The sequence below is a fragment of the Prionailurus viverrinus genome, chromosome D2 (assembly GCF_022837055.1).
Source record: "Prionailurus viverrinus isolate Anna chromosome D2, UM_Priviv_1.0, whole genome shotgun sequence".
NCBI classification, from domain to species: Eukaryota; Metazoa; Chordata; class Mammalia; order Carnivora; family Felidae; genus Prionailurus; species Prionailurus viverrinus.
This window is the reverse complement of record NC_062571.1, coordinates 12,823,281-12,848,750: the sequence shown is the minus strand read 5'-3', so window position 1 is coordinate 12,848,750 and position 25,470 is coordinate 12,823,281. Positions and strand designations below refer to the sequence as shown.

General features: G+C 38.8%; 1 protein-coding gene across 9 annotated transcripts in view; it reads right to left on the bottom strand.

The window, feature by feature from the left end:
* Positions 1–25,470, bottom strand: part of LYST (lysosomal trafficking regulator) — a 194,467-nt gene that overhangs the window by 110,214 nt on the left and 58,783 nt on the right. For all 9 annotated transcript variants that reach the window (XM_047826310.1, XM_047826303.1, XM_047826309.1 and 6 more), the window contains 11 exons: positions 24,685–24,775; positions 20,863–22,942; positions 18,417–19,446; positions 16,230–16,391; positions 14,623–14,779; positions 12,171–12,397; positions 11,580–11,646; positions 6,567–6,676; positions 4,297–4,723; positions 2,033–2,177; positions 216–389 (listed from right to left, as the gene is read on the bottom strand). In XM_047826310.1, the coding sequence (XP_047682266.1) occupies positions 216–389; positions 2,033–2,177; positions 4,297–4,723; positions 6,567–6,676; positions 11,580–11,646; positions 12,171–12,397; positions 14,623–14,779; positions 16,230–16,391; positions 18,417–19,446; positions 20,863–22,942; positions 24,685–24,775 (4,670 nt within the window). The remainder of the gene's footprint in view (positions 1–215; positions 390–2,032; positions 2,178–4,296; positions 4,724–6,566; positions 6,677–11,579; positions 11,647–12,170; positions 12,398–14,622; positions 14,780–16,229; positions 16,392–18,416; positions 19,447–20,862; positions 22,943–24,684; positions 24,776–25,470) is intronic.

The following is a 25,470-nucleotide window of genomic DNA, read 5'->3' as shown; positions in this document are numbered from 1 at the left end:
CATGTTCCCTCAAACCCAAGTATTAACTTGCATGAGAGATTAATCTTGTATTAAAGTGATACACAGGAAAAAGTATCCGACTCTGACATAGACTCCTGCATTAACATACAGCACATCGTATCCATAGTTTCCTGTGATCTGCTTCAGAAGCTATGACAAACTAAACTTAAAATTTTAATGGAAGTTAGTAAGTATTTACTAAAAACGTTTCCTACCTCTGCCCAGAGATCCATATGGAGATTTTCCCATGGTTATTCTTCTTCCCTTGGGGCTGCTGTAGGTAGGTGAGGACCAAGTGTTGCCATTTGCTGGGGACGAAAACATTCTCCTGTGATTCAACCTGTGCCAGTAAAATAGCTTTCATGTCATCGTTTGAATCCATGCACATACTACAAAAAAGAGAAAAAGTACAGGCTGAAAACATGAAATTTCTGATCTCAATATTTAATAATGTCTAATAGCTATAATTCCAGGTATTTGAATTAGATTAAAAATCAGTTCTATTTTTTCTAAAGTGTATTTATTTTGAGAGAGAGAGAGAGAGAGAGAGAGCGCACAGCAGGGGAGAGGCAGAGAGAGAGGGAGAGAGAGAATCCCAAGCAGGCTCTGCACTGTCATTGCACAGCCCAGTGTGAGCTTAGTCTCACAAACCATGAGATCATGACCTGGGCTGACATCAAGGGTCAGACGCTCATCTGACTGAGCCACCCAGGTGCCCCAAAAATCAGTTCTATTTTTTTTTTTTAATGTTTATTTTTGAGAGACAGAGAGAGACTGAGCACGAGCCAGGGAGGCACAGAGAGGGAGGCACAGAATCCCAAGCAGGCTCCAGGCTCTGGGCTGTCAGCACAGAGCCCAATGCCAAGGTTCGAACCCACGAACCATGAGCTCATGACCTGAGTTGAAGTTGGAGGCTTAACTGACTAGACCACCGAGGTGCCCCGGTTCTATTTTTAAACTAATTTGAAAAGTCAGTAGATCTTTGTTTTACACCATAAAATCTGCTTAGTTATTTTATTATATTATTACCTAATATAGACTAAAATAGATGAAGCTCATTTGCTGGTGTGAATAATTTAGGCATTAATTTTCAAAATTCAATTTGAAAAAAAAATGTATTGTTACTATTTATTAAATGTTTTACTTTATTTATTTTTGAGAGAGACAGAGCAAGCGGGAGAAGGGCAAAGAGAGAGGGAGAGAGAGAGAATCCCAAGCAGGCTCCGCACTGTCAGCACGGAGCCTGATGTGGGGCTCGAACTCACAAACCGTGAGATCATGACCTGAGCCGAAACCAAGAGTGGGACACTTAACTGACTGAGCCACCCAGCTGCCCCTGTATTGTTACTATTTATACAGTCATTGCCCTTTTAGAAATTACAGTGTAATATTTGGTTCATACAAAAATTAATACATGTTGTACATAAATGTCTAAATGCCAAGATGTACTAGGGGGTCTATCCTACTTGGAGGGATTGCTGAGAGAATTGGGATATAATGCATACAAAATACCAAGTAACCTTTATAACAAAAAGCATATATCCTCTAAATACCATATTTTTGTTTAAAGTTTTATAAAAATTGTATCATACTCATTCAATCCAACTAAAAGATTTGTATACCAGTTAACAAAAGAGGTAGGAAAAAAAGACAAGACTGCAAGAAGAATTGAAGTTTATCAGGTAATGGCTATTAAACATATAATCTGCATGGAAACCAGCTGTCTGATAATACCATCTTAAGGCGATTGCAATCTGATAGAATATTTCCATAGGTAAGACTTCAGTGAGCATTGGTCTAAAATCTACTTGAGAATTAACATAATCTACTTTCAGAGTTTAGTTATAGATTTTTGGATAGAATAATATATGGTTACAGAGGTGGTATTAATACTTGTTAGAATGTATCTTTTTAAAAACAGTTTTCTGATTTGCGATTTGCTGTAATTATCTTTATTAGATTTCACATCAATGTCTCATCTAAATTATTTAAATATGCGATCTATTCGCAGGGGGTTGAGGATAATCGATACCGGAAGATAAAAGTGCCATTGCGGGCGTCAGCCCACACTTGCATCATCAGAGCTTTGGATCCCAAGGAAATCATATGAATACATCCTTCTTCTATGAGCTTTTCACCAGGATTTATGTACTCGGCACCTTCCAGTCTGTTGTGCTCTATGATAAAAAGACGTTAGAATAATCAGTAAAGCAGTTGATAAAATGAGGGGAAACGTGAATTTAAAAGAATACAAAGCATGGTTGTTCATTTGCAGTAAATTATTTACCTGGATGTTCCAAACAATATTCCCAAACTTGAGATGTTAATTCCAAAAAAGCACCAGGAGCGAAGACAGTAACTGGGTACACTGGAAGTTATTAAAGTCTTCAAAATATATGATAATTAAGGGCTAATTGTGGGAATGAACAGATCATTGTGATGTCACTGTGGTGACCTATTACAAACTGTGCCACATTTCTCTTATTGATTGGATTCGGTCACTCTGACATTACAGACCCTGGCCCACAGAGCACACACCATTGTCACATGCGCGACCAAAAATCATCCTATAATTATTACAATAGCATGATTTAAAAAAAAAATGGTTTTTGAAAAATTGTGCTGTTTGAATATATTCTTTGTTTAGACTCCCTGATGAATCATCTTTGCATATAATTGCTAAGTGATTCTGAAACTCTAAAATGTTATTCTAAGGCAAGCTAATATCTTCTTCCTCTCTCCCTTCAAAATTTTGGTATATATACTATTTTTAAATGTTCTTTTTTAATGTTTATGCAGAATCGTCATTCTAAAATATATGTCTTCTAATATATTTCTACAATAAAAAAATTTTTTTTAATTGCCCACTACTCCACTTTTTCTCAGGTCATTGTGTATACTTATTTCATTTTATCAGAGACTGTCTGCATTGTGATTGCCCCCACTTAAATCTGAGAAAGAGATTTGCACAGTTTACAGTACAGGGGTGGCACTCAAGCTCTGAATTAAATATAGGTGAGTCTAAATCCCTCCCCATCACTTACCAGCTCTATAAACTGGTCATGCTGTTTCACATCATCTGTGAATATGGACAGCGAGAGCACTCACCTTACCGAACTGTTGTGAAGATTAGATTGAAAACGTAAGTAGAAAGAGTGGGGCAAAGTAATGCACATACAGAAAGCACTCAATGTACACGGGGCAGCAGCAGAGCTATCAATCCTTAGTGGCAAAGTTCAACTCACAAAAGAAAATGCTAGAACTATTTGTTTTTGTTTTGTTTTGTTTTAAGTTTGGCTTCCTAGGCTAACCCGCAAAAGTGCAGAAGTACACTATGCTAACAACACGGAAATGTGTCTGGAGAAGTGGATTCCGAGTTCCAGCTGCGGACATCAGGTGACACTTCTCACTCTCCCATCTTGACAACGTCATTAAGGATTTCTTTTCTATCAGTGTCAGTGGTGGAGGACCTTGCCCGAAGGCCTAGTGTTCCGAAGCAGGGAGCCAGCGGGATGCGTCAGCTTTGCCCCGTGAAGAGCCCCTGCGGCCAGGACCTCCATGTGACCCCTAACCAGCTGTCTCATCCAGTCATTTCATCCATCCCATGGACCCTAACAATTAGCCGACCTGCTTGGCTTCTCACCACCATAAACTGCTTTTTAACGAACAGGTCCTTCCTGCCCTCGTCATATGAGGAACCAGACCCAGTTTCGTGGCGGCAGAACAGAGATTGTATTGGTTATAGAAAGTACTGGAATGGAAATGATTCCAACCGTGGAGAAAGGCTGACTCACTCAAACGCAATGTGACAGGAACTAGCAGAGGGACACTGCGGAACGATGTGGCGCGAGGAGGAGAGCTGAGCTAAGAGAGAGAAAGGAGATGAGATGGGGGCTCCTGGGGCCTGGGGAGAAGGGGACAGAAGGACAGAAGGGTGGCTCTCGGGCTTCTTCCTTTACTTCTCTCACACCAGGAATCACCCTAATCCAGTGATGGGACCAGGAAAGAGGCAGGAAATGGGGCTGGTGGTCCCCCACGGCAGTTGTACACGTGGGGGTCCCTCCGCCGCAGCCCCCACCTCCAGCCCCAAGGCCACAGTACAAAAGAAAGTAGGGTTTTTGAAGCTATCTCACCAGCCAGGCTTTGGGGAGGCAGGGCCTGCCATCACTAAGGCACCTAGCACGAAGAACATGTCCAGAGCCAGTGAGAAATCCCCATGTCCTTACAGCTCAACCCAAATGCCCACGTGAAAAAGCTCAGTGAAACAGACAACAGATAACAGCGGGAACATCATACCTGCGCCATCCAAACTACTGTCCCGCGACATTAAGGATTTGTTTCTTTTCTTTATCTTCTTTCCTTTCTCCATGGCACTCTCCGCTTCGTGGATGCACTCCACACTAAACCACAGTGAGACGCTGAACCCTTCTGACAGGTGTGGCCAGCAGTTCTGCCCCAGCAACGGCAAGTGGACTGGGGCTACGTGCCAGGAGGAGAGGAGCCGCTGGGGGAAACTTTCACTGTCGGCCTCTTTCCTGCTCTGCGAACTCTGTGCTCTCCGTAATAATCCCAGGGCCTTACTGTTTAGAATCCCAGGACTCCTTTGTGATGAAACGCCATTGCTTAAATTTGGCGTATGCAGTAAAGGGAAGGTTAGATACTGTGAAGGGCTCACAGCAATGTCGCTTTCAATAATTTTCAGAATACCCAAAAGAAGAACTTCCTAGAGAAAAAGCAAAACAAAACGTCAGGATCATGTTAAGGTACATAGTAATTTTGAAATTCTGGTTATAAATGACAGTATGTGCTGCCAGATTCTCTGTCTCCCTCTCCCTCTGCTCCTTCCTTGCTCTCTCTCTCTCTCTCAAAAAATAAACTAAAAAAACTTTTTAATAAAAACAAAAGAAATTAACTACAGTAATTATATCTGGAATCATTTCTACCAAAGAAAGATGTTTATTTCTAAGTAGACTATAGTTGTTTCTCTCAATTTTACTTTTTATTTTACTTTATTTTATTTATTTATTTTTTTAGAGAGAGAGAGAGTATGGGTAGGGGAGAGGGGCAGAGGAAGAGCAAGAGAGAATCCCAAGCAGGCTCCACATTCAGCGTAGAGCCTGATGTGGGGCTTGATGCCATGATTTCTTGGATCATGACCCAAGCCAAAATCAAAAGTCGCACACTCAACTGACTGAGCCACCTGGGTGCCCGTCTCTCAATTATTTTTAAGTGAAGCACAGAACCAGACACCTGACAAATTCTCCAGATTTCTGGATGATATTTCTAACATGACTGACTTCATAAAATTGAGTGGCTCAATTACTTTCCAACTTACTTTACATGAGTTTTCCCTAATCAAATTAATTTTCTTTCATCTGCTTTTGGTAAAACAAAATAAGTGTTTTTAGGTTTTCTTTATAAATTACAAATTTTTTGTTAAACTGAAGTGTAGAACTGTAGAAGAGACAAGAGAGGAAACGAGCATCTAATTAAAGAGAAAAGTAATGACTAAGGAGACAATTAAAAAGTAGAAAAGAGTAACCTAGTACAATGCCCTACCAATTATATGCCCTATGCATAAAATAACAGCTAACATTGATGATGATGATGATGATGATGATGATGATGATGATGACGACGACGACGACGATGACGACGATGATGAGAAATGCACTCAGGGAAAGTAATAGAAACATTTCGGGGTGCCTGGGTGGCTCAGTCGGTGAAGTGTCCGATTTTGATTCAGGTCATGATCTCAAGGTTTGTGGGCTCAAGCCCCATGTCAGGCTCTGTGCTGACAGCTCAGAGCCTGGAGCCTGCTTCGGATTCTGTGTCTCCCTCTCTCTCTGCCACTCCCCTACTTACATGCTCTGCCTCTGTCTGTCTCTCTCTCTCTCTCAAAGATGAATAAACATTTAAAAATGTTTTAAAAAAGAAACACTCCAAACTACAGTCACCAAATGTCTACATCAGTGGTTTTTAACCTTGTGCTCCATAGAGTCCTCTCAGGGTCCACAAGCGGGAGTAAGGTGGGGAAAAGGGCAGGGCTCAGTGACATTTAATCTTGCGTCACAGAAAGTAGCTCCCAGGTTTTCTGTTTGATTTGCATATGCTTCCAGTCAAGGTCTCATTATAAAAATGAGTTTCTCAGCAAAGAACAGTCGAAAAGTCACTAAGTTACACCAATGGAAAGAAGTGATACAAGATACCTCAAGAGTAGATACTGATTTTCTAAAAAAAAGGATAATCCTTAAAATGGTAACAACTACTCATAATTAAGTTCTCTTTAGTAATTAAAATTACTTGGCATTTCTTAAGCACAACAACTAGGGGTGGGATGAGGTAATGGGACTATGATCCCAACGACAGGCTGGTTAGCCAAAACTGAAGTGAAACAGTTAAAATGTGGGGAAATAATAAAATGATTGAGAATCTCACACATAACACCATGGAGTTGGCTGTATAATAATTACCACAACAAAAGAGAGAGCTTAGTGATTTCCAAATAGGTTTTAAAATATCCTATTAGGTATCCGTGAAAAAAAATTAAATTATAGCATATTTACTGTACAAGGAGATTTCTCCAGAAATATTCTCAAAAGAAGGGTTAGCTCTTCCGAACACGTTCTTGAGCTCATCAAAGATACCAAAAGATCCACCAATACTCTTTGGCATGCTAAATTAAAGAAAGATAGGGGGGAAAAAATTAAAGCCAATACAAAATTAAAGACACAGAACAAACAATTTCACTGAAAGGGATCAAATACTAGTTTCACATCTTCAGTGGATTATAAACAATCTAATAATCCAAAAATGTGCTGAAAAAATAGCAATATGATTAAATGCAAACCAACCAACCCAGTGACAACCCCCCCACCCCCACTTTTCTTAAAGGTTGGTTAGTTCCCAGTAAGGGTATTATTTAAAGAAGCATAAATTAATACAATATTTGTTAAGTAAGTTGACACTGTTAAATACCATAAAATAGTCTGCTACCTTCTCATCTTGAAACTGTTTAAATTATAAGTATTACTTTCTAATTAGATGACATAGATAAAAGGGTAAATATTAAAGATTATGAAGATAATTAAATATCACAAACTATTTTGAACGCTTTCTTTATTCCATTGTGGGGTTTAGAATAAAATATAATTGGTAGTACATACATTCACAGAACTTTTTAGAATAAAGTGATTAATTTTTGTAGCACGCATTTTAGTATTCAAAGTACGTTTACATGCATTATCTCAGCTAATCCTCAGCAAAAAAATTCCTACAAATGAAATATTATCTCCATTTTAGACATGCCAGAAATAATCCTGATGTGCAACCTGAGAACAGAAGCCACGTGTAAGCATCATGTTTTGCAGAAGCAGTGAACTGACGCAACAAGACTAAAATAGCACTGACTTAACCCTGTAACACAAACCCATGAAAGGTTGTAGAGTAAGAACTATGAAAACTAGTCAATAAAGGAAAATAATTAAGTATTTCTCCTGCCTTTCCTTTATGAACTCTATCTCAGGGTAACCAAATAGTTGATGACAGCAAGTTTTCTTTAAGTATTCCCGTTTATCAAAGAAGATGAAATAACAGCATGTTACCATTTTGCAGTCCCTAGGCTATGAGCATCCATGGCTCCTAGCACCTCCCCAAAAGAGACCACCAGACATTATGTGCCTCAGGTTGGAGGCACGGACTCCTGCCTGTAAAATATTCTGGTCAAAAAATGGAACCTAGTAGGGTCACCTGGGTGACTCACTTGGTTAAGTGACCGACTTCAGCTCAGGTCATGATCTCACAGTTTGTGAGTTTGAGCCCCGCGTTGGGCTATGTGCTGACAGCTCAGAGCCGGGAGCCTGCTTTGGATCTGTGCCTCCCTCTCTCTCTGCCCCTCCCCTGCTCACGTTCTGTCTCTGTCTCTTCAAAAATAAATAAACATTAAAACACTTTGTTAAAAAAAAAAATGGAACCTAAGTCTGATTAGGTTTCTAGGTCTTACTACCAGTGAAAGGAAATATAAGGGAGAAAGGATCGTGTTAAACAACCTCCCGGGGACATAATTACCAAAACTCAGAATGCAGGAGACGCCTCATGATAAAAGACCTGGCTTCTTTAACAACGACAGCAACAAAATTCAAGGACTGAGAGTAGACATCCACAGAAGAAGAGAGTTGAGACATATCTACTTACTGTAACGTATGAACCTAACTAGGATTCTGATTTTAAAAAACACTATCAAATAAAGTGTTAGATAATCACGGGGGGTGGAAGGGGAGAAGTAATATGATCAAAATAAAGTATATATAGGTGCTTAGACTTTTTTTTAAGTTCAACACAGACAGGTACCAGTTCAAAATGAGGGGATAGAGATATATATTTATATTTCTTTGTCTACTACTGAAAACTTGCTGAACTAAAAGTACAGAATTACAAGAAGAAAAGAGATCCATAACAGCAATAAAAGGGGGGAGTCAGTGGGCATTGGGAGCACATCAGACTTAAAAACATTTCTTGAAGATGGAAGAGCAGAGAGATAAGAGAAGCTGCAGCCTAGAATCTCTCTGAATTACAAAGGGGCTCAGAGGAGGAGGAGGAGGAGCCAATCTGTGTCTGTCTACATTCTGGAGAGGAAGTAAGAATGAGGCTACAAATGCAGGGATTAATACAAGGTTTGTCTGGAAGCACCTACCTCTCTCCTTGATCCTGAATATAGGGCACAGGTAGCTCAGCTTTGACTTCTATGCCCACACCTTGATAACTCTTGAAAGAAACTCAACGGATTGCCGGGCAAAAGCTGAGCTGGAGAGTGGAACATTAGCACCAGGGCTACCAGTTATACAAGTACAGTCTGCAGACAGGCCAAGCAGCTTAACCAAGGGAGAAAACAGGGACTAAAATAAAACCCGAAAGCTATTCACCAAGCCATGCATCCTGGCATTGGGCTGTGTTGCCTGGATGAGGGGATGACTTTTTCTTAGCACGAAGACACTATTCACAAGCCGTATGTGTCGAGGAAATACTTTTCTAATGTACACAGAATGTCTTATGGGGTAATAGTGGCCCTAATAGCCCCCCAAAGTAAAGATTTCCTTATTATGGTATTTGGGGAACTTCAGTCATCAGGGATTGTCAACAGATTGCCTATTCAGGGAAGATGCCAAATAGGAAAACAAATTTACTTTTACATCATTAGCTCCAACGGCTTTCTTAAATAGAAATGGGCAATAAAAGGTTCAAAAAATATTTGAGAATCAGCAACATAAAAGAGAAAAAACAAGATATAAAAGACAAATTGATAAACTGACCCCAGAGAGAACATAAATAATTTAGGGTAGGAAAGATATCTTTCTAAGATGTTAATTACTAGATCCAGATATATACCTAGATATGTGGGTGTTCAACTAACTGAGCCATCCAGGTGCCCCTACATCCAGATATATTTAAGAAGATATTTTATCCTTATGTGAAAATGGAATAACCAAAAAATCAAATGAACAAAAAGAAGCTCTTAAATATTAAAAGATAATCGCCAAAATTAAAAATTGGACAAAAGGTTGGAATAGAATTGAAGAAAGCTCCCAAAACACAGCACAAAAAGAGAGAAGTAGATAATGTGAGAGGAAAGCTAAGACAATGCAAAGTCAATCCAAGAAGGCCTAAGATTACAATTAGGATGTAAAAAAGAAGAGAGCATAAAACACAGAGAGGAGAAAATTATTTTTAAAAATACTAAGTCTCAGGGTGCCTTGATTTTGGCTCAGGTCATGATCCCAGGGTTGTGGGATCGAGACCCACATTGGGCTCTGCGCTGAGCATGGGGTCTGCTTAGACGTCTGTCTGTCTGTCTCTCTCTCTCTCTCTCCCCCACCTCTGCCTTGCTCCCCATCTTGTGTACTCTCAGTCTCTCTCTCTCAAATAAAAATTTTAAAATTTTTTAAATTAAAAAAAATACTAAATTTCTGTGACTGTTAGACCTTTCTAGATATGACACCAAAAGCATTGTGACAAATGCAAAAATAGATAAATTGGACTTCATCAAAATAAAAAATTTGTGTTTCAAAGTATACCATCAAGAACATGAAAAGATAAAGCCAAAGACTGGGAGAAAATACGTGCAAATCGTACTTCTGATAAGGGGTTTTTACCTAGAATACATGAAATCTCTTACAATTCAATGATTAAAACCACAAATTATCCAAAATAAAAATGGGTAAAGGACTGAATAGAAATCTCTCCAAAGATATCCAAGGAAGATACACAGATGGCCAATAAACACAAGGAAATAGGACTAACAACATTAGCCATCAGAAACATGCAAATCAAAACCACAATGAGACAGCATGTCACACCCACTAGGATGGATATAGCCAAAAACATAGGTAATGACAAGTGTTGGCAAGGATGTGAAGAGACAAGAATCCTCATACTCTGCTGGTGGGAATGTAAAATAAGTCAACCACTTTGGAAAACAGTCTGGCTGTTCCTCATCTAGTTATACATAGAGTTACCCCTGGACTCAAAAGAAATGAAGACATATGTCCATGTGAAAACTAGTACATGAGTGCTCATGGCGTTATTCAGAATAGCAAAAAACTGGTGATGGTTGCATAACTGTGAATATACTAAAAAACACTAAACTGCATATTTTAAATGGGTGAACTGCGTAGTATATGAATTATATCTCAATAAAGCTGTTATTAAAAGGTAATATAATAGAATTTCTCAGAGCTAAGCTAGAAATAAGTCTTCAGCTCAAAAGGATCCACAATAAAGTGTCTACCACAATAAATATAAACATACCCATACACTAAACAAGTAAATGGAAGAAGAGGAAAAACTTTTCTTTACAGTACAATCCCAATTAATAAATATAGAAGTAATAATGGGAATAGAAAATAGCTATTTGGCAAATACCACAGTAAACAGCAACTTTACAATGGAGAAACTCAACAAGACACCACTTTCACCAAGCGATCAAAGTCAACATCACAGTAATAAGATACAGATACACAAACCACAATACGACACACGCAAAAGGCACGTAACTTGTGAGGTCTATTTGCCAAAAACGCGTAACTTGAATTTAATCATGAGGAAACATCTGACAAACCTGAATTAACGTTTCATGCGTGTTATACTTCTCCAACTAAAATCTAGATTTCTCCAACTAAAAGCTAGGTTTCTATCTATTATATATAATACAGCCATTTTATATACTCGTCACGAATTCCTCAAACGTCTGTGAAAGTACTGAGTGGAGAGTGGCACTCAGCATCTAATGAAGCAGCAACACAGTGTTTAGACTACAGTTGCTGTAATGCCACTTCTACGTATATGACCCTGAACAACTCACTCAGTCCCCTGGAATCCAGAGCTTGCTCTCTATAAAATCAAGATACTTATAACACGTCTATTCTATTGGGTGTTTCTGGGGAACAAGAGAGATGATGCATATAAAGCTACTTTTGGAACCACAGAGCACCATGCCAGCGAAAGCCATTATTACCAACTCTTCATTTCACATAACAACAAAATAATTTTAAAGCTATTGTGTAAAACTAACGGTTTCAACGCACCTTGAAAATCAGAATCAGCCTGTGTTAAAATACTCAAGAACCCTCCTAAAAGATTTTTCACAGTTCCCTGAAGATTAAAAAAACAAAACATAAGAAATTAAATTTCTTACCTCATGAAAGCATGAAGCAACGGTAATGTCACAATAAATTGATAGTTTACTGTATATACATATATAAATACTTTAAAATAACTGGAAAGAATGCTATGTATATAATTACATACTTTTCATTATCTTTTTTTTTAGGTGGTGTATACATTTATTTTTTTATACTGTTTTTGTTTTCTGATTTTTCAAAAACAATGACCATATTAAAATTCAATGTAATTTTAAAACTATCACCCATTCTCAGAAATATACTAGGATTAGTTAGCCAATGACATTAATTTTTTTATGCTCCTTTAGAGGACCATGGAGTTAAAATATTTTCAGATTTTACCACTCATAGGTAAAAACATACCTGAGGCATTATAAAAGATTAAGTAGTCATCTCAAATAATTTTCAGGCAAGTTGGGTTCAAAATAAAGAGATGAGTAACTGGGGCATGAACATGATAAATACTGATCACATTTAACTAAATGCATCTTTTACCTGTTGCATGAGGAGAAATATATTCTTTTCTTTCTGTCTGATGATTTTCAAAAAACTCTCAAATACATGGACAAGTACATCAAGTTTGGCTTTACCGGCAGAAAGCAAATTTAATTCCAGCATAAAAATCTCAGGATATATTATTTCCCCGTCTGTGAGGTTTTCAAGTAAGTCCTTCGGATTGCCTGATGCGCTGAAAACTTCTACTTCAGGCTTTACGTCTACACCTGACAGAGGAAAAGAAAAGATTGTTTTTATTCCCTAAACACGGAATAAATATTTCAAATCTCATTTAACATTTAGGAGATCTTGTGGCAAAGTGCTATTTATAAGAAGATTCTCACGATGCCCTTTCCTACAAGGTGCCTTTTGATTACAGTAAGTATCCTGAATAATCAAGGCTTGTGGACATTTGAAGATAAGTGAGTGGCTTAAAAGTAGTTCTGGTCTTCAGCAGAATTACAAATATCAACAGTAAATTTTATAGACATGTGATACAGATTTAACACATTCCTCTGGCACAAGTGGAAAGAACCACTATCCCAAACTTTCTGCTGCCAAAATACCTAAATCACAGGGTGGTTCATTTGCCTGCCCATATCTCTGTGAAAATAATAGGCTTGGCTAGTGGTTGGGTGAATCCTATACTTTGACTTCTTCCTAAGTAAGAAAGATAGACACTGTCACCAAATATTACATTTTGGAAAATTTAACTGATGTGCTCTTAAAAGTGACTGCTTGGGATCTTTAAAAAAAAAAAATGTTCATGTAGTCAAGAAATGTATAAATGTCTATGTGGACTGGAGTTCTTTAAATTAAGATCTAGTTGAGGGGCGCCTGGGTGGCTCAGTCGGTTGAGTATCACACTTTGGCTCAGGTCATGATCTCCTGGTTGACAAGTTCGAGCCCTGCGTCAGGTTCTGTGCTGACAGCTTGGAGCCTGGAGCCTGCTTTGGATTCTCTATCTCTCCCCCTCTCTCTGCCCCTGCCCCACTCATGCCCTGTCTCAAAAACAAATATAAACATTAAAACAAATATTTTAAAAGAGCTAGTTGACAAACCTATAAAAAGGGGGAAGTCTGTCATAAAACGTTAGTACTCTGGTAAAGCCAACCCCATTAAAGCATTATTTTTTTCTTTTCTTTTTTTTTTAAAGTTTTTTTTTTTTTAACGTTTATTTATTTTTGAGACAGAGAGAGACAGAGCATGAATAGGGGAGGGTCAGAGTGAGAGGGAGACACAGAATCCGAAGCAGGCTCCAGTCTCTGAGCTATCAGCACAGAGCCTGACACGGGGCTCGAAACCACGAGCTGTGAGATCATGACCTGACTCGAAGTCGGACGCTTAACCGACTGAGCCACCCACGCGCCCCAAGCAATATTTTTTCAAAAGCACTGCCTCAGAAGGTGGGGGGAGGGGGAAATGGAAAAAAAATTCAAAAGGTATAAATTTGCAGTTATAAGATAAATAAGTACTAGGGATGTAATGGACAACATGATGGCTATAGTTAACACTGCTATATGATATAAACATTTTTTGTTAACGTTTATTTATTTTTGAGAGACAGGGCGTGAGTGGGGGAGAGGCAGAGAGAGAGGGAGACACAGAATCTGAAGCGGGCTCCAGGCTCCAAGCTGTCAGAACAGAACAGAGTACAACGTGGGGCTCGAACCCACAAACCATGAGATCATGACCTGAGCTGAAGTCAGACACTTTACTGACTGAGCCACCCAGGCGCCCCTACACTGCTGTATGATATAGAAGAAAGTTGTCAGCAGAACAGAACCTAAGAGTTCTCATCACAAGGAGAAGTTTCTTCTTCTTTCCTTTTGATTGTACCTATATAAGATGATGGATGGTAACTGATACTATAGTGGTAATCATTTCACAATAGATGTAAATGAAACCATCATGCTGTGTAACTTAAACTTACACAGTGATGTATGTCAATTATTTCTTAATAAAACTGGAAACAAACAAGAAGAGTTTAATAAATCAAGTAAGCTATATGAGTATGTGTGTGTGTATATACATATACACATATGTATATTCTTTCAATTAGTGGCTGTGCTTTTCTTGTTTTCACTCTCTTTATGGTACACAAATGAATGAATGAATACTTGCTACGCGCCTATCAAGCCCTTTTATTTCTTGATACTCTTCACTTCTGACACCTATTGCTTGTTTTTTCTACTGGAATATACATGAAAGCAGGGACTTTCTATACCCTGTATTCTCAGGCATTCAGTTAATGTTTGTCATACCAAAATATATCTGTTTTAAGTCCCATATACAAATGCCAGAATTTACTGTTGAGATCAAATAAAACGGAGCAATGCCTCTTTTAAATTGCAAGGCAATACAAAATTCCAAGGTGGTATTATTATAACCATTTTTCTAAGTAATAATCTGACTTGCAAATCCGACCACAAGTACTTCAGTGGTATTTTACCATCATCTCGGGTTTCACTGTCCTCAGGGTTGCTCTCACTATCTGCTTCATAACCTTCTTCTTCAGCCAAAAGTTTAAGACTACAACACTGAGAATCCTCAGCTTCTTCCGAAAAATCACCAGGTTGGGATGACAATCCTTCTTCAGACTGATGACTCTATAAGATTGGTGCAGTTAGAAGGCAAAAGTAGTAATATTTGCTCATTTTTAATAATAGAATATTTATTACTCGAAAATGATTTTGAGGATAGCTTCAGTGTTTTCTTTATGAAAAAAATCTCAGGAATCAATATTAAGCACTATAAATTATGAATTTCATGCAGCAAGATTTTCCAGAATCTCTTGACTTTATTAACACCTCCAAAATGGGGGTCTGTAACAGAGTAAGCTTTAGGTCATTTCAGTTTTACTGAAAAAGAGGTCTGTGAAATTTCACACTAGTTGTACAACAGCAAATGACCAAAAACCACAATGAGGTGGAATTATACTTCTTACAACTTTATGCTAGTAAATACATACCATTTTTCCACATTTGTTCATGGAAAAAGATTTTTCCATAGGATTTTTATAAATGAAATGTTTCATAAATTAGATAACCAGAGTAGACAGGAAAATTGTTCAAAGGGATTAATTTTAAGATTTCAGAATGAGACTATCTACATATATTCTTGATTCTCAGAAATCAAGAATCCAGCGTTAACTTCCTGTGTAGTATCGTGCAGCCTGAAATCTTGCTTTTCTCATAAAAATGCTACTAAGATATTCACTTTAGAAAACATTTTCACTTACAGAATCTCACAGTGCTTTATCACTGCAACATTAATAGAAGGTAGATTAAAGGAGGTATTGTAACATTTTCCAGTTAACCCAACTGATCCAGGAGCATGATGAAGGCATTAGTAGCTACTTCAGTAAGTTTTTAAAGTTCTGACAAACAGCAACATAAAATATTACGGCAGAAGATTATAAAATGTCATATACATGGCTAGACTGAGAAATTAAGAGAGAAGTTACATAAAGGACAGGTGACAATTAATTGAAGGTAAAAGAAACAGGAAAGGAGAGGGAAGTAAACTAAATATGCATCACGGTTTCGGGAAAAATATTACAATAGTTCTTTTAGAAAAAAAATGCCAACATGAATGACTGAAAAACTGTGCTAATTTCTATGCAAGTACTAGTCATTTTTATGTTGAGTGATTTAAAATTAAAGTGAATAGAGAGTTCTGGAAATATTAACTGTACCAATATAGGATCAGAAAAGAGAGCTGAGTCATCACCATGCCTGAATGATCATTTAATAAACTATCGGTTATATGCGAGACTTAGCAAATCAAATAATACATTTCTGTCTCACTGAGAGCAATTTGTCAGTAAACTGCCAGATTAGATGAAAACAAGCACATCACGTTGCTCTCCTGCTTTTCATGAAATGGGGCACTGAGTGAATACTGTCCATCCCACGTGATGGAGATATGACTCACAGAAGGAGATATGACCAGATCCTGGCCCGTGTTCTAACCACATTCATCAGTGGCTGGTCCCATCCCATGCCCGTCTGCCTCTGCTAGTCATACCTAAAAAACACAACTGAATGTTATCCATACCTTCTCAGTCATAGCATCATGGTGGTCAAAATCTACTGAGTGATTCCCCAGTGCGACTCGAAGCAGGGCATCAAATAAAGGCTTTGCTAATTCTGTTTCAATCACCTTTGACTGGGAGAGATGGTCCCTCATTTCAAACAGTATGTTTTCCACAGACAAATTCTAAGGTAAAATAAAGGATACTAAGAATATTAATAACGTGCTTAAAAAATTAAACAATGACAAAATAAATATTTACTTAAGATGTACAAAGTTATTAGTACATTTATTTGCAGCAGATACGAAAGTATAATGACTATAAATATCCAGCCCTATACAAATATCCTGTTATAATTAGTAACACTTATTTATCAAATGCTTTACTCATCTTATTTCATTCTGAATTTCAATGTATCATAAATTGACTATATCACATACAAAAAAAATAGTTGAAACTTCAGAGTTTTGATTAACCACCTCTACATTTTACAAACGCCTTATTCTTAGAGATTCCATAACAGTCAAAGAAGCACTTATATTCTAATCCCTCCCTCCCTCTCCCTTCTTTACTCCCTCCCTTCTGTCTTTGAAGGAAACTCTTGCTGCTTATCTATGTACCTATATTAGGCAATGAAGCCGTAAAGATGGATACGAAACTGACTTCTCCCTTAAGGAATTGCCTCCGTCCAGCGAAAGAAACAGATACACATTGGCAAGATATCATGATGACCATACTAGAGCTATAAACAAAGTTCTCTGAGAGACAAAAAGAGAGAAGCTGCCTGAGAGACCTGTCAAAAGTGTCCCAGGGGACACCCAGGGGAGGGGTTGTGTGAGATGGACCATAAAGAACAGAGGTGGGCAGCACACATACAGAGGGAGAGAGTATACTAGGCAGAAAAATAGGCACAGAAGTACAGAAGTACTACGAAAGAGTGGCATCTTGAGAAGCTGTTGGCTAGCTCCATATGGCTGATGGCAGCATGGTGAAGGATGGCAGGCAATGAAGCCAGGCAAGGAAGTGGAAACAAGACACCGAAGGGCTTTGTGTGCTATCCTAAGGAGTTTGGGTTTTAACTGTGAGCAATGTGGAAACATCGCGAGTTTTTAGACAGGAGGAAATAGGGAGACAGGGACTGTAGTAGGGAGAGACTGTTGGCTGACAGAACAGTTAGGGATGAGTTATGAACAGGCGATCTGCCATATTTGAAGTTTCCTTAGAAGCAGGGCCTGAAACAGGATTCCTTTTTTAGTTGAGAGGTGCTCCCAGGAGAAATCTGTAAGGTCATGAGGGAGGCAGGCTATGTTGCGGGGAAAATCCAGGCCAAGAGGTCATTTCAGAATAAATGCAGAGCCCCAGCCCAATTCCATCGGAAGCTCTGGAGGCTGAACTACACCACAAAGATTGTCCCCACTCTGCACAGCTACATCCATCCATCACTGGCTATGGGCACCCTTCCCAGGCATCTATAGAAGGAGCATTTCCATGAGCCAAGGGCAGTCCTTGGGCGATGAGTGCAGATGTGAGCCCTTGTAGCAGATGGCAGACGGGTGCATCAGCGGGGTAAAGGGGATCTGAGCAGGGCACCAGACAGCATGACACCGAGACTGCAAAGTTTGAACTTTGAAACACAAAGTCCACGATCACTCATGACATTTAATGCTTATCTAATGCCTTTCAGGGTTGGTAACTTTGACATACGCGGATTTTGCATTCCAAACTAAACTGTAAGCTTCCTGAGGGCAAGAACTGGGTCATGTACTCCTCTGTCCTCCCCAATACCTGGTACTGTGTTAACCATACAGGAGCTTCTCAAAACACAATCTTTGGAAAAACAAAATGACCTTTAAAACAAAGAAACTTAAAAACAAAGAACTTTAAAAAAAAAAGGAAAAAAATACCCAAAAACAGGGCACCTGGGTGGCTCAGTCGGTTAAGTGTCCGACTTTGGCTCGGGTCATGATCTCACAGTTGGTGAGTTCGGGCCCCATGTCGGGCTCTGTGCTGACAGCTTGGAGCCTGGATGAAGCCTGCTTCGGATTCTGTGTCTCCCTCTCTCTCTGTCCCTCCCCCATTCACACTCTGTCTCTCTCTCTCAAAAATAAATAAACATTAAAAAATAAGAAAAAACAAAAAAAAGAAAAAAAATATTTCTATACACATACATATATATTACATAATAGCTGAACAAAGGACCAAGTTATTACCTGATTAGGTAACTCTAATTCCATCTTTTGCTGACTAGCTCTGGTACTATGAAGACAAATGGCCAAAAGGGCTTCCAGAAGTCGTATGCTCTGAAGTGAGGTCTCACTTTCTTGACTCATAAATACCTTTGCTTCCTCAGGAGCAGCTTCAATAGCTGAAACATGGCCCGTATTTTTGGAAGAGATATGGTGTGACTCTAATTTACCTAAACTGTCAGCACTCTGTTTTGGACTACCCATTCCTGATGGCATGGAGTCTCTTTTCATAGTCAAAGATGATACATCTTCCTTCACAGTGATCTCAGATTGAGAAGTTCTATTTAAATCTTGGTTTTCATGTACATGTAGGTCTCCTTCCTTTCCTCCTTGCTCTTCTTCATGACTTCCGAACAGTTTCTGTATGATCATAAATATTAATTTATGGCACGCTTGGAAACCACCAAGCCTATAAAACTGTTTCTGGAAAACTGGACTCAACATGTAGATCCAACGACACATGGACCAAATGTCTGCCGCTTGGTGCATGTGTTTGGGAGAAGGCAAGACAAGGCTCTCAGGAGACAAACATGGCGGCATATGATGGAAAGGCTCGCTCGCTGTACTGTCATAGCCCGAAGTATCTTCGGAATCATTGGCCGACTCTCTATCAGATTCTGCTTCTTTACTTACACATAAGAATGCCACACAGAGGAACAGGTTTATCATGTTGATATGAACATCCTGATGAACAAACTTCCGTTTCCTTGGATAAGTGTCTTTGAGGCTGGCATAAAATTTGCTAAGACTCTGAGGAGAATCTGAATAAGCTTGCTGGTTACGAAAGGAAGTACCTGCATTTAAAGATGACAATTCCTTCTGTTCGCCGTCTAGCCCATCAATACCTGGAACTGAAGAATCTTTTTGTTGTTCCCCTAGGCTGATTATCAGAGTTTCAAATGCTTTTAGGGAATGACTTCGAACATCATCTAAGTAATTTAATTCAATTATTTGACTTACTCCATTACGACTTAAAAACAAATCTCTTATTACCCTGTGAGGGAAAAAAAATACACGAGATTTTACAAACGAAACGTCATTTATACAGAGGCAAATATACCATTTAAATATGTCATTGTTGCACGTGGTATATACTACTCATCCAATTCATCAATTATTTTGCCAACATTCTTGATGAGATGAGGATCTCCAATTACTTTCTACTTGCTTTCACATCCTTCTTTAAACACTGCAATGACTCAAGCATCATTTAGAAAGACTGGATCACATGCATCCCAAGTTAAATGAAACAACTCAGGGAAAAATACTTTTCCCCAAATGGCAGATTCTATACAAGTTCTAAATGCCACAACCACCTCCACACTTCAGATGGACGAATGCTGCAAGCAGGCAGGCATTTGTGTGTCCATTTGTTTGTCTGCCCAATGGTCTATCGAGACTTTTTGTTTTACACCTGCCCCTCACAAAGGGAAGGAACCAAACTACCGAGCTGAAGATTTTCAGCCCTGTCTCAGGTGAGACTCTCGGGACTGGATCACTGGAATCCTAGTAATAACTAATATGAATCAGCTCAGCAAAGATCCAGGGTGTCCACAAATATACCAAAGAGTTACAAAACTTTGGAATAAAGTCAGTTCTTTTTAAACAATGTCAGAATGTCAGAAATTAAAAAAAAAAAAAGACTGTAACGATAATGATAGGTTATATTTTATTATGTTTTTAAAATGATATATGCATTAATTTGAAAGGCCAGACTATCAGAAGCTAGCTTTATTCATAAAATTATTTTTTAAGTACTTGACAACCACAAAATCTAAAACACTCATTGGTAGAATTCTAAGTAATTTTATTTTTCTTCTTTTTGCTTATCTGTATTTTCTATATTTTTCTGTATGCATTGTATACGTAATAAAGGTGGCTCTGGTATTTGAGAAATAACAATTCCCTTAAATCTACTGTCTTGACAAATAATTAGCATTTTAGGTAGGTGCATAGTTTACAAAGTTGTAAATAAGTGGGTGATATTTTTAATTTTGTATGTTTTATAAAACATTATAAGCTCTTTGTAAACATTCTTTTTAATGACTAATAAATATTCTATCAAGTAAATATAAATTAATTAATTTAACCTTGCCCCTGCTGTTGGGTATCTATGTTGTGTCCATTTTTTTCCCCTCAGCGATATATTTAAACTTCACTTTTCTTCCCCACTGAGAAATTAAAATCAATGGCTCTATGCTCTGCCCTATAACCCCTCCAGTAAAATGAAATAAATAGATCAATCAATCAATCAAGGTAACAAAAACAAAAAAACAAAAAAATCTGACCTGAGATGGGAACATTCATTCTTTGTTGTTAAACTAAACTTAAATCCTAGGAAAGAATAAAAGGTCAAGACATTCAAAAGCATACAAGAAAAAAATATCTGCACCCACGCGCACATACAAACCTTGATTTAAGCAGAGCAGGCAGAGTTTTTAAGTAAATCTGAAGCACTTCCGGAGGCAAACACTGGTTATGATGGCTGCACACATGGGCCTGAGCTGAAGTAATGCTAAGGTGTTGACAGTGACGTGCTAACTCGACGCCTCTTTGGAGCACGGGATTAAATATGCAATTATACAGCTTCCACCGAACAATTACATTGCCCTTCTGGATTAAAGTGCAAATGTGATTTGCAATCTGCACACTACGGAACCTGTCTTCTTCAAAAACAAAATTCTGATAAGCCTCTAAGGCGCCCCATCTCCACAACAAGTCTTCGGACCCACTGCTGGGCAGGATCCCTTGAGATCTGTGAGAGGGACTGGACGGGCTTGGGGAAGGTTCAGCCTCACATGGGCTCCCCTGCAGTGCTTCCTCTAATTTGGCTAGCTGGTCAGGGTCAACGGTACAGATGTTGCAAGCTGCTTTTTTCATTTTCTGTGGGACCTCGGCTCCTCCTAACTGATCCAGAATAAGTTTGTTAAGGATATTCAGTATGTGCGGCTGAAAATTTTTCAGCGCCGGTGATTTGAACGCATGGAGCAAAGGAATGATTACGGATTTGGGATCCATGCAGCAGCATATTCCGACGTTGTGCACACCAGACAGCACCTGGACACAAGTGCTGCTCAGGGAAGCCTGCTGCAGCAAGCGCAGGCACTGGTGGGCGCACACCGCGATACAACAGCACCGCTCGGGGTAACAGACCTCTCCGTCTGCGGTCTCCTCAAATGGGTTTTTGGAAACCTGGTTTTTAAAAGCCGACACCAGGAGACCTGAGAGATCCCTGTGGTGGTGCATGAAGTGCGAGTATTCGCACCGTCTGTGCCTTTTTCTTGTGCACATTGAGTGATGAAGTTGCTCCGATTTCACTTTCTTGACAGTGCTCATTATTTTCATCACGCTGTTTATTAGGGCCTTCAGATGCTCTGCGGCCTCCGTAGGAGCTCCCTCTCTTAAAACCAGCCATTCCATTTGAAGAACTGTGGTTTCAAACAAGTTGAATCCATGGTGCTGGGTGAATTCTTGAACCAAATCCATGGCTTGACTGAAGAAGAAGGGATTAGAAGCTGCGCTTTGAAGACAACAGATCAGGATCTGCAGAACTCCTTCCAGAAGCTCAGGTAAGAGAAGGGCCCTGTGACGGTACTTTGAAAACACAAAGCCTTCTCGAACCTCCTGTAGTGTTCTCTTTTGTCTTGGTGCAAAAGGGTCAGGCTGCTTTTCGAGGCAAGTTCTAATTTTTAAAGCTGCTCTAAGCAATTCAGTTAAGTTTTTTCTAAGATTTTCTGGCATCACCTCTGCAGCACTAATATCCACTGACATAAGATGCAACACTGTTCGGAAGAGCATCCGTTGAACCAAAGCCACCGGTTCCTCAGTCCAGCCTGCGGAAACCATCTGACTCTCCAAATTGTCCCTTAGATTACAGCAGTCCCCAAAGCCCGCTAGGAATTCAGTCAGCGTGGGCACTACAGTGGCTGCTAGAGCAGAATTATGATTCAAGGTAATGTCGAACTTACAAACTTTCTCTAATAAAGATAACAAAACATGACATAAGTCAAATGGGGAATTGTTCATGTGACTGAGAATCGACAAGGCAGCTGGCTCACTCAAAATGTCGGTGTTTGACTCCTGTCTTGGAAGGATCTCCTTGGAATTTTCCAAAGCCATGGTGTCGGGAGGAGTCCGTTCTTTGGTTGCTAAGTGGTCAAGTTTAGCTGTAAGGTGGTCTTCTTTAGGAGACTGTGTTGCGAAATGCTGTAGCAGACGGGGCCTTCTGTGCTTATTCATTGCCACGCTCTTGTCATCTGAATTGGCTTCTGAATCTGAGGTGGAGAGCTGTGTCTTTCTTGCATCTCTTACAGAATAGCGGTGGGTGATTTTACGCTGTCGTCTGCTTTTTCGAAAAACATTTACTTTTGCAGAAACCTGACCGGATGGGGCACTTCCTTCTAAATATAATTTTTCCTGAGTAGATCTTTGTGAACTTGAGTTCTTTTCTTTGGCCAGGATTCTATCAGCTGAGAACGGTAGATTAAAATCTAATAAAATGAAGAAAGAAAATTTAGAACACCTTAATATGTTTTCAAACTCAATTTGTGTAGGTGATTATTCTCTTATTTATCTTCCACTTTAGGAGCTTTTCCTCCGTTAATTTTTACTGGGGCTGATTTCCCTTAGCGATGTGTTATGTCTCCAGATCACTTTCCCCCCATAATTATTTTTCTCATGCTCAGTCCCAGGTAGCACTGGTTCAGGGGATACAAATTGATTTGGAACACAACAAAGGAGAACAAAATTAGGGAAGAAAATCTAATTTAAAAACCATACTTTACACTCTGACATCAACAGACGAGACTCTAGATTATCTAGGATTTGGCACTACTCTTCATCCTATATTACAAATCTCCTTCAACAGTCCCATTAATTAAGAAACAAAGGCATATTATATTCTCAAAAATAGTACTTAGTCTATATTATTGATATAACTTAAGAACTTTAAGATTTCCCAAAATTATTTTAAAAGCATATAATAGATTATTCACAAAGATTGAGGTTAAAAGAGTTCTTCAAAATATTACTGAATGTGCCTCACAGTGAGCTAGGAACAGGCATCCCTGTTTTGTCCTCGGTGCCTCGAACTGAGGGCCCCAGCACATGGCCCACGCACAATACCTCCCTCCGGGGGAAATGCATAAATCTTCCTTACTAATTAAAAAGTTCAGAAAATCGGTCTTTCCCTTTGCACTGCTATGTAGAAAGATCTATGTGAAAAATATAGTTGCAATTTAGAACAAATAAATAACAATCTCTAAATAAAAGATATCGGCCTTAATTAAGAGAGGAAGGGGAGAAATTCAAAGGAGTTGGACAGATTCTACCGATGCAAAAGATGCAGGCAAGGAAGACAGCTTTCCCAAAAGAATACCAGATATCTTAAGCGCCAGACAATTTGTGAATTCTACAAAATCAGAAGTAAGTAAGAGCAGAGAGTTAGTGAATCAACCAATAAGCAGGATGGCAATCTTACAAGACCTTAATCCCCTGAAGAGAGCTTCATATCAGAAATTAAAATGCATATGTGGCATTAAAATACAATATATAAAGATTTATTTTTATCCTGAGAGATCACTAAGCATCTCACAATTCACATATCCCACGTATCACGTAATGGTCAAGAGGAAAACTGTAATTCCTCTACTGAAACATTTAAACAAAGTTTCATACACTTAATATGATATATGTGTGTGTGTAAGTTTTTTCAAAATCAGAAACTAACAACAGATATTGACCTTAGTGAAAGAATTCTACCCCGCCTTGAAACAAAGTATTCCTTCCAATTAACCCTTTCAAAGAAATGTTAAAACAAAACCAAACCAAACCCTAAACTAAACAGCAAAAGTCACTGGTAGAGCACTGGTCATAGAAAGCAGTCTTTAAAATAAGCGAAGGAAATTTCATTTCTTTTTTTGAACGTTTCACTATCCATTTCTCAGACAGGGTTGCATACCTACATTTACTCCTTCTGCTGAGTGATCTCCTTCCTCATATGTTTTCCAATCGTCATTACATTTGAGTAATCCCCGAAGAAGCACCATGGTTTTTGTATTAGCAGGAACAAAAATGTGTTTGCGTAAAGAACTTCTCATGTCAAGTCTCACACTAATAGACACTGTTCTGAATTTGAACTGTATCAACTACCAAGGCAGAAGGAGCTTTTCAACGGAACTTTTTTCCCCAGTGGAATTTTGGTAACGCAAGTGATATGATAAAAGAAACATACCTGCTGCCTTCTCTTCTTGAACAGGTATCTTCCATACCAGTGGAAGGAGTGACAGGAGTAGAGTGAGGAGTTCTTCTCTGCAGGTCAATGCCTGTGTTAGAAACAAAACAATCCTTCATGTTCTGAGGTCATGAGACACGTAATTCCTAGTGCTTGGTCTTAAATTGAACCATAAGTTCCTTTTTTCTTAAAAGGTTGCATTTGAGAAGCTAAGAATCAAATTAACTGATCTCAAATCCCATTAAAGTTGTGATACTTTTCAATTTATAAACCTTTCCAATGACAGAAGAATGTAGGAGTATTGGACGGTATTTAGCACACTCTTGCTGATTTTTCCCCAAATAGCTGTTATCCCCACCATGCGCATTGCAAGAATTCCTCATCTATGAAAAAAAAAAAATGTGCTAGGTGGAAATGAAAAGTTCAGCCCTATTAATTAGCAAACCAATAATATAAAGCTACTAAACAAAAAGTCTTCATGCGGTTAAATGTAAAACTCAGAGAACACAATTTTAAAAGGAGAAACTGACATGATTAATGAAGAATATCTAGAAAGACTTATTAGTGAAGGTAATCTAATGAATATGTATCAACTGCACACTATGTCCACAGCACTGACTGTCTTACCCTTTCTGGAGGATATGGTCCAAGCCCTGGAGAAGGTCCCTTCATTTGGTCCGTAAAATACATACACACAAACAGTTAAAGAACAATAGAAGGCATGTGGTATAAATAAGTACCTGGGTGTGGTACAGATACTCGGTGTCGGAGATCAGAAAAAGGAGC